The 17,484-nt window shown below is 38.0% G+C and overlaps 1 protein-coding gene across 1 annotated transcript in view; it reads left to right on the plus strand.

Annotated features, from left to right (window-relative positions):
- Positions 1 to 17,484, plus strand: part of Usp47 (ubiquitin specific peptidase 47) — a gene marked incomplete in the record, with an annotated part of 118,197 nt that overhangs the window by 67,684 nt on the left and 33,029 nt on the right. Inside the window, 2 exon segments of the mRNA XM_008853487.3 lie at positions 12,501 to 12,596; positions 12,680 to 12,832. Of these exon segments, the coding sequence (XP_008851709.2) occupies positions 12,501 to 12,596; positions 12,680 to 12,832 (249 nt within the window).

Raw genomic sequence — 17,484 nt, forward strand, 5'->3', positions numbered from 1 at the left:
GCCATGTGGGTGCTGGGAATCAAACCCAGGTCCTCTGCAAGATCAGTCGGTGCTCTTAACTGCTGAGCCATCTCTCCAGCCCATGAAGAGATAGTTTTATAAGTGCATGTTAATAATACATGCATATTAGAAATAACAATTTTCATTTGCTAGTTATGGGAGCATGTTTCACAAGTGTTACTGCTGCCTGTGTTTGACCTTATCTAGGGAAGCTTTTTTCTGCTTAGCAGTAAAGCTTAATCATCTTTTGTCATATCATATGCTTACTGAATGCCTACTCTGTGGCAGGTGCTGTTGTAGACCAGTTTGCTTATGACAGTATGTATTCAAAAGTATGAAGTGGGTTTTACCTACATAGTACTACTCCATATAGTACTTTTGAAGAAACCATATACTCTAAAAGATTTTTATTCCCTGAGCAAACATTGTTTAATGATTGATTTAGAGGTTTAAGTGGAAATTTAGTATTTATGAAATTAAAAGTTATTTTAAATATTAGTTTACACAGATCTGTAACTTAAGTCCTACGCTGATATAATAGGCAATTTGAATATTTTATATTGTTGACTCAGCCATATAACTCATTTGAATGAAGGAGTGGTTCAGATTTGTCCAAATATATAATCAGCACATGAAGAAAAACCTCTTCCATAGATTCTACCCTCATTTTTCCAGGAATTTGTGTAGTTGGACATAGTGGGAACCAGTTTTTAAAAGTGGGGACTTCTTTCAGCAAGATGGCGTGGATGTGTATATTGCCCTATTTTTCCCACTAAAACAAGTGACAGCCTTGAACATTATAAGATTCTGAACGGTAAAGAAAAGGCATACAGACTAGGAACCTTAGCACACAAGGAACACCAAACACCAAGGTGGTGAGTTCCCTTTGTGGTTTTTGTTTTTTGTTGTTTTTTGCCTGTTATATCCCAGACTTGGAGCTGAAGAAGCTGGCCACCTGGAAACAGCAGTAAGCTGAAAAAAAGGCAGCCTAGCAAGTCAGGAACCCTTTAGATATAGTCTAGAGCCACAGGAAAGCTGTGGCCTAACTTCATTTCATGCCACTTAAGTGGGAACTCGGTTTTAACCCTCATAATATTGTAATAAGACTCCTTGACCGTCCTCTCCCCTCACCCACACACACTGGGGTAGTTTCAGAGAGCTGAGTAGGGAATTTGGGCAGTTACAAACTTCCCGACACCATCGTTTCCCTGGCTCATGATCAGTATATGGGGAGCATGGCCTGATGAGGAATGAGGACTTTTTGTCACCTCCCATCTGGGATGACAGTGGAGGTGACAAGGGGAGCTGTAATGAAACAGTCCTGACTGGATGGTATCACTGGAAGCCTGCTGAGCAGCCAGAGTTCCTGCTTCTACTGCAGAGGTGCACCTTCTAAGTAGGAAACCTACACCTTTAATTCCATGTGGTGATAATGAAGCAAGAACACCCTTCCCCAGCTGGAGCAGTGTCAGGATACACGATAAACCAAAAGATTTAAAGCTCAGAAACTTATTCCAAATACCCAAATTCCAGATTTCAATTAAAAAAATCCCTCTTTGTTCTAAGAACCAGGAATACCTCATTGAATTCAAAGTGAAGATCCATTTATGCAAACACTGAAATGACAAAGATGTTGGAGTTATTGACAAATAGTTAAGCAGCCATCATATAAATACTGCTAGGAGCTATCCAAGCTCATAGGAACCAAGAAGATACAGTCTTGGAGAAGAAATAGAAGATATAAGAAAGTGGAAATATAGAATTAAAAGTGCCACAACAACAAACCCTCAACAGATAGACTCAATAGCAGCATGAAGGAGCTAGCAAAGAACGTTTGCAAACTTGAAGGTAGAACAAAAAGAAGGTGAAGCAAGAACTACAAACAAGCGAAGGTCCCCTGGGGACTATAACAGCAGGCAGGCAGATTGCTTATGGCATTGGAGTGTTGGAAGAAGAAGAGGGAAAGCTGAAAAGTTCTCAAGAAAAACAGTGCCTAAAACTTCCTGAATTTGGCAAAAGACCTTGGTTCAGAAAACTGACAAACTCCCAGCAGGATAACCACAAGAACTGCGTATCAAGTCCAACTGTAGCTAAATTTCTGAAAATAAATTTAAAAAAGCTTAAGTAGCAAGAGAGAAAAGAGACCTTTCCAAAAGAGACAAGAAAAGCAATCTAATTTCTCATTTAAAAGAAAAACCTATGGAGACCAGAAAAGTTATACTTTGTCAAGTGTCTAAAGGAAAGAGACATCAACCAGAGCCCTTTACCCAGTGAAGACACTCTTCAGGAATGAAGTAGAAGTCACCCATTCCAAGATAGGAGAACTAAGGGTTTGTGACCAGCAGATCTATTTTTTTTTTAAATATGACTAAAAGTTCAAACAAAGGCAATTTTAAGAGAAAATTGTCTTGGAACACCAGGAGGAGAGAAAGAAAATAGTAAGCAGAAGTGTGGATAAATTCAGAATTACCATCCCTTGCTGAGTCTTTTAGAAATTACGTTACAGTACTCTCTGATGTGGTTCTCAGCTTCCATAAAAGAAATATTCACATAAAAGAAATCTGTAAATGAAAGAGGGTATAAAGACCAGGAAATGAGGCTCCTACACATGAAGTGACCACAGAATGCCAGTAGACATGATACTTAGAGCAAGGGCTGAAAAAGGAAATAGGCTTAAGCATCCTTTGGATAAATTGGTAGAATTTTATTTCAATGTTCAGGTCACCCTTGGAAGGCACAAGAAAGTAAGCAAAAATGATAACCAGAGAACCAACAAAAATCTTAAAAATAATATGGCAGACTTGGTTACACATAAATTATATAAATATACTAACTTAAAAACATAATAGCTTAAGGGGCTGGAGAGATGGCTCAGCTGTTAAGAGCACTGACTGCTCTTGCAGAGAACCTGGGTTTGAGTCCCAGCACCCACATGGTGGCTATGAACCATCCATCCTTAACTCCAGTTCTAGGGGAACCTGATGCCCTCTTCTGACCTCCCTTGGCAGCATTGCATGACATGGTACACTCATATACGTGCAGGCAATACATTCATACACACAAAATAAAAATAATAAAATAGTAAAAAAAAAAAAAATCAGGTTAAAAAACATCCAATAATATGTTATCCAGAAGAAATTACACACACACAGAGATTGACAGTAAAAAGATGGAACAGGATTTATCATGTAAATATTAATCAGAAGAAATCAGAAATGGCTACACCAGTAGCAGATAAAGAAGACTTTAGGACTTTAGGACAACAAAAACAGAGAGGACATTTATTTAATGATAAAAGAGTCAGCCCATCAAGACAGTACTAAATGTATATGCACCAGTTAACAGAACTGAAGAATATGGGGGAGGGAGAGCTTTCTAAACTGAAAATTAAAATGCACAAATCAACAATCTGTTTAAGATTTCAGCGCTCCTTTTTTTACAGATTGGTAGGTAGAACAACTATACAGAAATAGAAAAGTTATGAGACTCAACAGCACTGTCATTTGATAGGATCTAATTGACATTTATAAAATAGTCCATCCAAATACAATAAGAATACACACTTAAATGCTCACAAAACATATTCCAGATAGGCCAAAGCTTGGGCTGTTTAAAAAAAAAAAACACTCTTGAAAAACTCTTAAAAATTTTAAATCAGCTTAGGTGATTACCAGCCACAACAGAATCATCATTGATACCAGTAACAGAAAAAAACCACCAGGAAAATCCCCCATTTACTTGGAAAATAAACAGTATACATCTAAATAAGGCATGGGTCAAGCAGAGATTCTCAGTGGGATTTTTAAAAAGTTTTAACTCAATGAAAATGAAATTTTAGCATCAAATTCAAGACCCAGGTAGTAACACAATTTTAAAAGGAAAATTTACAGCACGCATGGAATGTTCCATTTTAAAAGAGTAAAAGTTTCTAGTCAGTAATCTTGAGAATCCACCTAACCTGGAAAAAGAAAAGCAGAAGAAACCCGAAGTAGTAGAAGAAATGATGTAATAATAATAATTTTTAAAAAGAGAGGAAATAAGTGAAGAAAGTAGGGGAAAGTAGAAGTAATAAATGAAAGAACTGGTTCTGTGAAAAAGAAAGTGCTAACAAAGGAAAAGTGAGTCAGGAATGAGAAAGGTGCCAGGAACCAGTTACCTGTAAAGCACAAACTGCATTCACCCAATATGAATTAGATGGACTGGTTAGCCAAATAACTCCTGTAAAGGAAATCATCATGTCTGGACTGATGATACAAGATAATTGTATCAAACATTTTAAGAATGATAAACACTGATTCTATACAATGTCTTTTTCAAGCGTCTTTCCCGATTAGTTTTCTATAACTTTGATATGAGGATTGTAAAAGCAAGGATTGTTCCACATAGTCCTGGAAGACTTGCTTCAATAAAGCAAGAAGAGATACTACAAATCTTAACAGTTAAAGGAATAAAATTGTCTCTATTTTTAGGCCTCATGACTGTATAGAAAATTCCAAGGCATTTATTAAAACAACAACAAAGTAAATAAGTGGTTTTTACAAGGTATCAGAATGTAAGATAAACATTTAAAAATAAGTTGAATTTTGAGATTGTGGTAATAATGACAATGTGAAAATTAAATAAATAAAAATACAGTATCACTTTGCGTTCTGAAAAAAAAATTTAAAAGGCATAAATTTTTTGAGAGTATATCCTGGATCCAAAAAAGAGTATATCCTGGGTCTGTATTCTTAAAAGCAACAAAAACCCTAGGAAAAGTATTTTGACTAAATGGAGGGGCATCAATTCATTAAAGATTCAGCACGGTAAAGACACCAACCAGTTCCTTCTAAAATTATGCAATTGTCATTGAGGTCCATCCAGCAGGATTGATGAACTACAATAGCCAAAGCATTTTTAAAAGAATAAAGTGGGCAGAATGAGTCTACCCAAATTGGAATGAAACTACTTATCAAAAAAGATTTCTCATATAGCCAGTCATAAAGATGCTGTGATAGGGGCTCAGTGGTTAAGAGCATGATTGCTCTCGCAGAGAACCCAAATTTGATTCCCAGCATTCACATGGTGGCTAACAACTGTCCATTAACTCCAGTTCCAAGGATCTGACACTGTCTTCAGACCACCACAGACATTGCAGAACAGGTGCACTTACACACATGCAGGCAATACACTCATACACATAAAATAAAAATTATAAAATATTTATAAAAAATAAAAAGATGCTGTGGTACTGGCAAAGGGATAATTAAGTAGGCCAATGGAAAAGAACAGAAAACCCAGAAATAGATCATAGACATATACCTGATTGATTCGTTTTTGACAGATAGGAAAGTAATTCAAGAGAAGGAAGGTGTGTTCAACTAGTGGTTCTTGCTGGCCATTGGTCATCCATCTCACACAAATGAACCTTGACTTGTATCTCACACTTTACTCAAATATTAACCCAACATGGATCAGAAACTTAAATATAAGTTTAAAACTTTAGGAAAAACAGAAAATCTTCTGAATCCAGAGCTAAACAAAGAACTGTTAGGGTTAATTTCAAAGATACAGTTCACAAAAGGAGAAATTGACAAGTTTTGACTTCATCAGAATTAAGAAGATTTATTCCTGAAGCTCTGTGTGAAAGAGATAGACTAGAGCCTTTGAGAACATTTGCATATCATGGATCTGACAGGAATACTAACTAGAATAAAAGAAGTTTTAAAACATCGGTTTCAAAAAAAGGAACCTCATGGTCCACTTAAAACTGTTGGACGATATCAACAGCATTTCATCAGAGTGGATATTCATGTGTCAGATGCATATAGAGATGTTCACAGTCACTAACTGTTAAGGAAGTGCAGAGTCAAATCACAGTGGAGATACTACTGTCTGTCTGCCAGAATACCTAAAATAAACATGATTGCAGTAGGGCCTGGGAAGATGGCTGAGTTGGTGAAGTGCCATGCAAGCATGAGGACCTGATTTTGACCCTCAGAGTCCACATAAACATTGGGCACAGTGGCATGCTCCAGTACTTGCAGCCCTGGGGAGGTGTAGACAGGAGGATCCATGAGGCTTGCTAGCCAGCCAGTCTAACCAAGTCCAGATCTCCAGGTTCAGTACAAGATCCTAGTGTGATTGAGGAAGACAATCCCCTGACTTCTGGCCTCAACACACACTGGTGTAAGTGTGAAATTAAAACTTGTAAAACTAAACACTAATTACCATAAGGCCCAGTAATTATATCCTTGATTATCTATCCAGAAGAAGTAAACATTGTTGATACTGAAGCTTGTACATGAATAATGGTCTCATATTTGTTTTTAATATTCCAAAACTGAAGCCCAGATTTTTTTTAACAAGTGAATGATTAAATAAATTTCGAGTGTGTGTTTGTGTGTGTGTGTGTGTGTGTGTGTGTGTGTGTGTGTGTGTGTGTGAAAGCTTTAGATCCTAATCAGCAGTGAAAAGGATCAAATGGTTAATACACTTAGTAACTTAAATGATTATGCAGGAAGTTATGCTGGATGGGAAAAAGCCCCAAAAGTTTCCATACTTTTCTGATTTCATTTACATATATGTTATCAGGTAAATGCTTTTCCTGTGGCAGTATTATAGAACTGAACCACCGATTAATCATTGCCAGGGTTACTGAATATGGTAAGGACTTCTGTTTTTGTATAGGTGCTATTGAGTATCTTTGCTGTCATGTTGGATACATGACCCAGTGCAGTTGATAAATATGCATAGAACTTAATACATATACATGGACAAACAACACTAAAACTAGGGGTTCCGAGTAAGGTAGGTGATCTTATCTAAGTTACTATTACCATTGTGATATTGTTCTATAGTTTGCAAAACGTTACCATTAGGAATGTGGGCAATGTGTACAAAAGATCTTTGTAGAATACTATTTCTTACAGTTGTGTGCAAGTTCGTAATCTTAAAAATTATAATAAAAAATGAGTGGCTTAGGTAAGAGTATCTAGAGTTCTTTTTCTAATTAAAGGTATTTTGGGGAAGATAGTTGAGTATACCTGCTATATATCAATAACAGAATTACTCATTGCATCAAAGTAATTTAAGGACTAATTCTCATGGCTTGTTCAAATTTATAGTATTTGTTCAGTCTGAAAAGTAATCATTTCAACATTAATTTCTCCATTCTAAACAAAATAAATGTTGAATGGTGAAGAAAGGATTAACGTACGGAGAATACATATAGGCTAACAGTAAAAATATGAGTTTTAGACAATACTGTACTTTTTGGTTGCAGTTGTGCCTAGATAATGTGTATTGCTACAGTTATGATGCTCAGTATTTCCAATTTGACAAACTAAGGATGTAGGAATTCTCTATGTTCTATAGTGAGTGCTGAAAAGTACTGTCTTAAAACTGCACAGTTGCAGTTTTTGTAGTATGTAATGGAGGGAATAATGAATAGAAAACAAAGTAGGTTGCCATGGAATGATAAACAGTCATAGTCAGTCCAAAGCTAATTTAAAGGCATAATTTGTAAATTATTTAACATACAAAAATATTACTCATAGGAAGCAGTTCTGGCTTTGTGTTTAATAACAATGTAGTGTTTAGAAAACTTTGCTCCATTTTTACAGCCCATGACCTACTTTTTTATATAGTGTAGTGTGGGTTTTAGGTATCACATCACAAAGTGCTAATCGTGTCTATAGCCACGTCTATAACTACATTACTACTACACCATCATTTACACAATTTGTTAAATGAGTGAATGAATTGAAGCTAATTTTTCTAACTAGCTAATTTTACTTATAATTACCTTGATGACACACCATTAAAAGGCTCATTAATTAGGCTGTATTAATCAGCTTTCACTGGTGTCTGGGTCTAAAGGCTAATGACAGTTGCCTGAATTTGAGTATCTGCACATATCCTCCCCCGAATCCAGACACTGAACGTAATGGGAGCAAAATCCATGTGACATCTTGCTTCCACATTGCTAAGTGAGAGAGAGCAGTTACCTGTGAGTAGCACCATGTGCATCTAGTTGCAGCAGAGCTCCCCTGCTGCTGCTGGTATGTGTGTGCAAAGCACATGCCCTGGGATGTGATACATAAAGGAGAGAAGATGGAAGGGGCTTACCAAGGGGCAGAGTACAACAGTGAAGTGCCCAGTGAGTGAGTGTACACAGGGGCTTGATAACTTATAGCACTAGCTATGGGGAAGGGGCTTTAGACTGGAACAAGCCATGGAAGCTGAGGGAAGGGTGATGCCTCAGAATCATGGCAGTGAGATGAAAACGAAAGAGGAAGACTCCTACAAAAGTGTAACAAGACAGTGCTCTCCCTTGTCCATTCAAGAAACGACACTGTCCTAAACTGACGAAGGCATGCTCCAACTAGACTTTGCTATATCCAAAATAATTGGCAAAGGACCAGGTTTTTCTAACACTTTTTAAATTGAGTCCTATGGCAAGGACCAAGAAACACTCTCTCTGGTCTCTTGTTATAAAGCCGTTGGTACTCAGTCATGGGGGCTCTACCTGAGTTCCCTGTCTAATCCTCATCACCTGCCAAAGGCCCCATTTGCAAAAGTCTCCATCCTCTCTGTACCTCACAGCAAGCTAAGATGTGTTGATGGGAGCAAGCTGCATTTAAACCATAATAATTCTTAAATTAGCAACAAAACCTGGGACCTCAAATTACAGGGAAATTGAGTTCTTTAGACAAAAGTAATAAGGACAGAATGTTCAAGAATGAAAGTTTGTGAGCACATTGACAAAAGCGAGATGAATGAGAATCTTCAGAAGAACAATGGGAGATATGTGTACAGGTGCCTGGAAGATGTACTTGAGTGTGTGAAGAAGAAAAACATGCAACGAAACCAGTGGTTAAATTAGAATCTAGAAAAACTTCCTGGGAATAAGAGATATGTTACCTTACCCTTTTGAAAGATCCCCATGTGCCTGGGAAAGCAGTCTACAACAGTGAAATCAGAAACACATTTTGGTAAGTTGGCAATCTTCATAAGGATAAATTGTGCTGTCATCACAGCTCTGAAGAACAAGTCGTGGCAATAGAGTAATAATTTCATGGAACTCAAGACAAAAAGTACAGACCAAGATTTGGTTTCCAGCTAAAGTATTCTTCATTTCCAACAGCAACAAAAAGACAAATGTGAACATTCAAGCATTCATTTGATAATCCTGTTCATGAGCAGATAAGCTTAATCCAACCTAGAGAACAGGCGGCAAGCTTTGGCAAAAAGGACTGTCCTCACTTATGTACATTAAGACTGATACAAGCAAGGGTGGGAGTGTGGGTAGAACAGTGGTGCGAAGTGTTAGGTAATTAAAGAGCAAAGTGTACCATCTTTAGACTGGAGAGAAGAAAAGTGAGATTACAGGTTGTTGAGGATGGAATGTTTAAAACTGGTGGACTGGGTGCTAAGTGCTTAAGGTTGGCGGGAGGGGAAAGTTAGTGTGGTAAAAGTATAAATGCAAAAGCACTGCAAAATCAACCTTGCTAAATACCAAAGAAAATTTAAAAAATCAAAGGTGTAAAAAATGCAAAAAAGAAGGAACATAGTAAATACATAGCAGTAATTGTTGGGAATCAGTATGAATACAAATGAGTTTAAAATGCCTATTAAAGGGCTGGAGGGATGGCTCATCCGTTAAGAGCACTGGCTGTTCTTGAAGAAGACCCAGGTTTGAATCCCAGCACCCGTATGGTAGCTAACAACTGTCCGTAACTCCAGTTCCAGGAGATCCAACGCCCTCTTGTGACCCCCACAGACATGGCACAACACCTGTACACTTACATATACGCAGGCAATATACGCACATATAATAAAAATAAACAAAAAAATGAATTGCCTGTTAAAAGGATTTCCAAGATAACTCCTAAATAAACATCCTTCAAATTTAGTTTAATTAGTGAATGCTAAAATTAAGGATAGAGGTTTGATAAAACGTGAGATTTTTGCACTCTCTCCATGTGTCATCGTAACTGTTAGCTTGAAGGGGAAGAACTCTATAGTAGAGACACTGGACAGCTTCTTGAGCATGCTTGAAGAAGCTAAGGACCTTGTGGCCTGTGACTGTGATGCCCTTAAAGGGGCATTTACTATGCAGTAGTCTACCAAGTGGTGTATAAAGTGATTTTGAAAATGGAGGGCAATCAGGCAGTTCAAGTTGCAGAACATTTTATAAAATAACTGGTCTCTGTTCTTCAAAGAATATGTCATGGGAGGAAAAACATAGTCTTTGGAGATTTTAGCATGTAGCCAAGTGTCACCTACGACTCTGTACTGGATAGAGATGCTGCAAAGGGAATATTCAAGCAGTTGACAGGATTGGAATATGAACTGGCAGAAGTACATTATAAATAGTACAGTTCTCTGAGTGTGGTAACTTTTTATGTTTAAAAAATTGTACTGAAGTATAAAGATGTAAAATATACTATGTGAACTTAACTCACTGTTCAGAAAAAATTACATAATACTGTGGTACAGGATAGCAAACCATACAAAACAAGGGTGAGTTAGCATAAGGAGTCTTTGAGAGTGCTCTTTTCTCTAAGTTTAAAATTACTTTACAGTGTTTATTATTTTTATTTTATGTGTATGAGTGTTTTGCCTGCATGTGTATAAGTACACCTATGTTATGCATTGTCTGTGGAGGTCAGATGAGGGTGTCAGATCCCCTGGAACTGGAGTTATGGACAGTTGTTAGCCACCATGTGGGTGCTGGGAACTGAACCTAGGTCCTCTGGAAGAGCAGCCAGTGCTTTTAAGTGCTGAGCCATCTCTCCAGCCCTAAAGTTACTTTATAAAGACAATTTTGCTATGCACTATTAGTCAGAGACCAAAACACAGTTTAATAAAGAAGCATCTTTACGTTGCTTAATTTTGTCGCTCACTTTTTTTCTAGTGCTGTTTTACCAGTGTAAACTATTTGGAAAGCTTGGCAAACTGGCCTAAGTCCGTGTCAAGCCATGTGTTTAATTTCTTTTAAGTCTTCTTTTCTTACTCTATAAAGGATTTGTTCATTCCTAGAATATGTTTTAGAGAGAAAATATTTTCTAAGTGTGTCTGTGTCCTTTGTTCTGATTTCCAATAGACTAGCTGGTCCTGTGTTACAAACACCCGCTGTTTGGTTTCCCCTATTGGTGCTTCCTTGTGAGATGAACTGAAGAGCCCTGGTGTCTTTGCAGACTTTTACTCTCATTCCAGAGTGAGCTGTGCTAGACAGTGTGTGGAAAGCATTGTCCATACGCCTTGCCGCCTATTCTGTGATTAAGTCCATTTTGCCAGATCAAACTTCTTTATCTTTTAAGGAACAGTTTGTTCTGTTTCAATAGAAAAAATATTTGACTCTACTTTCAAAGATTCCTTTCTCTTAATGTATCATAATTATTATAAGTATCATCAGCAGCTCTGCTTGGACCATATAGGGAGAAAAGCTAGAGATCACACATCTAATCTCAATATGTTGCATTAACTATTTTTTAAATTTCAAAGCTAGTGATTTAAAACTAATTTTCTATCCACCAGTTCTTTGAATGTGTTCCTATTGAGGATTTTGCTTTTGTCCTAAGGCTGTACAAAGAACTGAGTTGTCCAAGAGCCCACATGCCTTTTCCAGCCAGAGCAATGGCTCATGCACAGTGAGGTTGTTTTTCGGAGGTTTTCAGTTCTAAGTAATGCAGGGATGGAATGTCAGCTGACCTGAATTAAGGATGGTTACATTATTATTTTTATTAGCATTTTGTAGGGCATATAAAGCTTTTAAATTTTTAAAAAATATTTATTATTTTTATTTTATGTCTATGAGTATATTGCCTGCATGTATGTGAGTGCACCCGTGTCATGCAGTGGCACGGAGGTCAGAAGAGGGCTTCGGATTCCCCTGGAACTGGAGTTAAGGGCAATTTGTAGCCACCATGTGGGTGCTGGGAATCGAATCCGGGTCCTCTGTAAGAGCTGTCAGTGCTCTTATCTACTGAGCCATCTCTCCAGCCCCAGCTTTTAAATTTTTAAAAATTTGTTTTTATTGAATTTTTGTGTATTTCATACAGAACACCTCAATCTTATTTTTAAATGTATGGAGGGTGAATTCTTCAAAGGACAGTGTTACTTTAGAGTTTTAAATGCTTTCTAAAGAAGACTGGAATGACAAATATCACCTGCATTTTTAGGAAGTATGGAGCTACTTTCTAAAGATCAAGAACGTCTTTTCTGCATTATGTATTTAAGCACCTCAATGTAAAGTTAGTAAGAAATTAGCTAGAAATGATTGGAATATACAATACTGAAAATACAAGGCGGATTTTGTTAAAAATGAAGATATTTTAATTTAACTTTTAATGATAATGATATTTTGCTGTTAACTTTGTTGTTACATTTTGAAGTTCTAATTTTCCAACCATTCCATTCAAGGTCTACCAATAACTAGTGTTTTACATTTAGGGCTTTGCCCTTGACATGGCATTTTTAAGTAATTTTAAAGCAATTGCTTGTTTTCCAACTAGGAAGAAGCATTGCATGCGTTTATTCAGCCAGAGACCTTAGATGGCCCGAATCAATATTTTTGTGAACGTTGTAAGAAGAAGTGTGATGCTCGTAAGGTAAGTGGCATGTAGAAATTATGATGTCATCACTAAGGTGTAATATTCAGTACTAATACAGCTCTGCCTTATTTCTTTTTTAGGGCCTACGGTTTTTGAATTTCCCCTATCTGCTGACCTTACAATTGAAAAGGTTTGATTTTGATTATACTACCATGCATAGGATTAAACTGAATGATCGAATGACATTTCCTGAGGAGCTAGATATGAGTACATTTATTGACATTGAAGATGAGGTAAATACTCATTTTCTTGCTGTGAAGTACTTTCCATTATCTGTTTGAGTCAGACAGTTATTTGGAATGAATTGAGGATGCCTTCATTTAGACTGTTGTTCTGATTGGGTGTGCCTTTAAAAAGACAGTACAATCTTACCTCTGGAGTTTTTTCTTGAATTTGAATGATAATCCTGTTTTATAATTTCTTAGTTATTGAGATTAACCTTTAGTGTGTTGCGTCTGTTTCTGAGCTGTACGGAGCATGGAATAAATCCATGAGTGAATGAACAAACCTAGTGATACTACCCTTATCTCCTGTGTTTGTTCTAACGCCTCTTTCAAGAATTAAGATATCTGGGTTACTACCATCTAAAGTTTGCTAGCTTACAGAAAGATAAAAGATACAAAGTATTTTGTCTATTTTTCTTTTTTTTAAATTAGTTCTTCGTTTTAATTTGAAATCATTTGAGCATGGGACATGGATAGGCACAGGGTATGCTCATCAACTTCTACTGGGTGGCCTCCTGCAATTTTCTTTTTCTTTTTTCCTAGCCTTTATTTTTCTATAAAAGATTTATAATATTCTGCTTGATTGTTTTGGACACACTCATGATTTTGTTATATGAAATATTTAAAATCACTAAGGGTAGTTGTCTAGAGTGATAAATCTTTACTGATGTCAGAACTGCCATAAAGAAGTGTGTGTGTGTGTGTGTGTGTGTGTGTGTGTGTGTGTGTGTATGTGTGTTGATGGGGGTTTTTTTTCGGGGGGGCGTTTTTGTTTTTGCCAGGTATAGTGGGTACAACTTATTTTTAAAAAATTATTTATTATTTTTTATTTTATGTGTATGCGTGTATTGCCTGCATGTAGGTAAGTGCACCTGTGTCGTGCAGTGCCTGCAGGGGTCAGAAGAGGCTGTTGGATCCCCTGGAACTGGAGTTATGGACAGTTGTTAGCTGCCATGTGGGAGCTGGGATTCGAACCCGGGTCTTCTGCAAGAACAACCAGTGCTCTTAACCACTGAGCCATCTCTTCAGCCCACACCTTTTAATCTCAGCACTGTGAGTTCCAGTCCAGCCAGGGCTACACAGTGAGACCCTTTCCAAAAAAATTCTAATTGTAACTGATTATAAAATTGTAAAAAGTACCTTTTCCCAGGAGCTCAAAATTTATAAGCACTCATGATGTTTTATTTAGTTGCACGGGTATGTGTGTGCAAGCGTGCATGAGTGTGTGCATGTGTGTGTGTAAGCAGTTTATCAAGAAAGAAGACATACTTTTTTCTTCAGTCAGTCTGTGATATGCCTGATTTGGTGGGGAGGGGTTCCAGTGATTATGCCAAGTGGCTTCTCCAGGGTCTGTTCCTGGCCTCATTCTCTACCCTGCTCTCCTACCGCCCTTCCTTCCTTAGGGTTGTTGAACACCAAGAGATAGGGTGTAAGGAAGAGCACGTGTCTGAGCCTAGCTAGGTGTCAGTTCAGGTCCTTGTCTTGCTACTTGGGAACTTCCTAGATAAATCATGTAAATTTTCTGACCCTCATTTCCTTGTCGGTAAACTATGGGTCATAATTGATAGCTATTGTCAGACAGCATTGTAGATGTTCACTGAATGGTGACTACAACCAGATAACACTCTCAAAGAACTTTTCTTTTTAACTAATTTATTGAGAATTTCATACACAGTTATTAATACAGGCTGCAGCTGTCCATGGACTCCCTACGTCATCTCACTAGGTCAGAGTGTACCCTTCACCAAGGAAGCTATGGGTCATTCTCCAGGCCAGAAGAGGAACAACTGACCCTCACTTTTATGTGTCCTTTTTCTTTTTAATTTAAAAAATGAATTCATGGTTTTGGGGGGAAAAAAATAAAAGGACAAGGAAGTGCAAAAAGAAACCCAAACTATTTCTATAGCCACCAGCTGTATACTACTTATAGATGTCTGGATGTATCTGGTTATACCATGTGTATATACAGACTCCTGCATTCACAGCACAGATTCAACTGTTTAAAATCAGGCTACAGAGATCATCAGTGGTAAGGTGTTTCTGCAAAAGCATGGGAACTTGAGTTTGATCAACAGAATTGGGTGTGGTGGTGAGTGCTGGTAATCCCAGCGCTGGGGAGGCAGAGACAGGAGGATCCTTGGGACGTGCTGGCCAGCCAGTCTAGCCAAATCTGTGAGCTCCAGGCTCAATGAGAGACCCTCTCTCAAAAAATAAGGTGGAGACATGCTGGAGAGATGGCTCAGCAGTTACGAGCACTGGCTGCACTTGAGGACCTGGGTTCAGTTCCCAGCACCCACATGGTGGCTAACAACCACCCAAAACTCCAGTTCCAGGGGATCTGACACCCTCTTCTGACCTCCTCGGGCATTGCATGGTGGGTGCATTTACATACATGCAGGCAATACATTCATGCACATAAAATAAAAATAAAATAATAAATAAAATATTTTTTAAAACGTGGAAAGCAATGAAGAAGAAACCCAATTTAAGATGAGACCTTCGGCCTCTACATGCAGGTATGCACAGGTACACATATATCCATCCACACATGTTTACCCACATGAACTCATACATAATTACCAAACACACACACACATACACTGATTTTATTCTTGGTGAAATCTGGCCATAAAAAGAATTTTATTTTATTTTAAATTTTGTTGAGAATTTCATACATGCATATAAGGTGTTTTGATCAAATCCCTGCCCACTCCCTCCCCTCCAACTCCTCCCATGTTTCCCCATCACTTTTTTCTGATAACTTCATGTCCTCCTCCTTCCTCTTCTTCCTCTTCCTCCTCCTCTTCCTCCTCTTCCTCCTTTTTAAGTGAGGCTATTTGCTACTCTAACATTCCCCCCTCTGAAGTGGTAGCCCTAAAATCTTTTAAGGATTAGATAAGAGAAATTGAGATAAGAAACTTGAGAAATTTTTGGCCTTTGAAACGGAGTATGTTACTAAGAGGCCCAAGGACATTTTGACTTTTAGCCAAGAAGCTGGCTATTTATCTTTGGGGTCTTTTTACCTTAACTGCCTAGCCAATTCCTACCTCATATTCTTATCACACCATCCTCTGAAGAGATTACCTAGCTTACAGATAGGGAATAGTTAGGTATAGTTGTTCCTTTCTCCATTCTTTGTATTGCTTCAAGTATTCTTTGAAGGGCTGGTTTTGTGGACATGTATTCTTTCAGGCTTTTCATGTCATGGAAGATTTTTCCTTCCCCCTCAACTATAATAGACAGTTTTGCTGGGTAAAGTATTCTGGGCTGGCATCTATTGTCATTTAGAGCTGGAAATACCTTGGTCCAGGCTCTCCTGGCTTTCATAGTTTGCATTGATAAGTCAGCTGTAATTCTGATGGGCTTTCCTTTGTATGTGACTTGTTTTTCTTCTGCTTTCAGTATCCTCTCTTCTGTACATTTAGTGTTTCTACTATGATGTGTCATGGGGAGTTTCTTTTCTGATCCTATCTATTTGGTGTTCTATGTGCTTCCTGTATTTGTATGGGGATTTCTTTCCTTAATTTTAGGAAATTCTCTTCTACAATCCTGTTTAAGATCTGGTCAATACTATTAACCTGAAATTCTTCTCCTTCCTCTATGCCTATGATATGTAGATTTGGTCTTTTCATAGTATCCCACATCTCTTACATATTCCATACCTGGGTTTTAAAAAAATTTCATAATCTTTGCTTGTGTGGTCTAGTTCTTCAACTTTATCCTCCAGTGTTAATATTCTGTTTTCTATTTCGTTCATTCTAGCCATGAGGCTTTCACCTGTTGTTTCAAATTAGCTTATTGAGTTTTTCACTTCTTCATTTCTGCCTGAGTTTTCTTCAGTCTTTCTCTTTTGTGAATTCATTCAGAAGCTTATCTGTGTCTTCTTTCAGTTCTTTGATTTGTGTGTTCTTTAAATTTGTTGAATTCCTTGATCACGTTTGTGATTGTTCTTTTAAATTCCATGTCCTGGGTTATTTTTAGGGGGTTCTCCTTGTAGAACTCTTCTACAGGATTGGTGGAGTTTGATGGGGACAGTCTGTTTTGGCTTTCCATTTTATTATTCTTCCGTTGTGATTTTGGCATGTGAATGTCTTTTGTTGTTTGCGATTCTGACATGAGAATTAAGTTGAAGTATGCTTCTGCTTGTATTATTGGTGTGCCTTGGTCCTTTTCTTATTGTAAAGCTGGTTGGTCCGGGTTTCAGGTTCTCTCAGGTTTTAATTTGGAGGGAGCTGATGGCTTCAGATCAGCTACTTAGGAGCACCCACAGAAGCTCAAGTAAGGTTCCAGTCAGATACACTCAGGCTTCCTTCTAAGGTTTGGACCCCTACTAAGTGGGAACTCAGAGCAAAATTTGGGACGTTCCCTAAGGGGGGGGTGCTGATTTTGGAACTCTTCAGTCAGTCTGCTGAGTACTCAGCCCCTATGCCAGAGGGAGGCCGGAAACAGGCACTCTCTAGTGGTCTGCTGAGATCATAGCCACCACACTACACAGATGAAGGTTGGAACTGGCCTTCTCAGGCTGTCTGCTAAGATCTCGGCCTACCAAAACCAGGTCTGCCCCAGGCCCTTGACAGGGGGCCGCTCACAATCCCAGTTAGGGGGTTGGGTTTGGCGTAGTTAGGGGAAGCTCACCACTATGTGGAGGCAGTATCCAGGCA

The sequence above is a fragment of the Nannospalax galili genome, unplaced genomic scaffold (assembly GCF_000622305.1).
Source record: "Nannospalax galili isolate Female #2095 unplaced genomic scaffold, S.galili_v1.0 scaffold44, whole genome shotgun sequence".
Lineage (NCBI taxonomy): Eukaryota > Metazoa > Chordata > Mammalia > Rodentia > Spalacidae > Nannospalax > Nannospalax galili.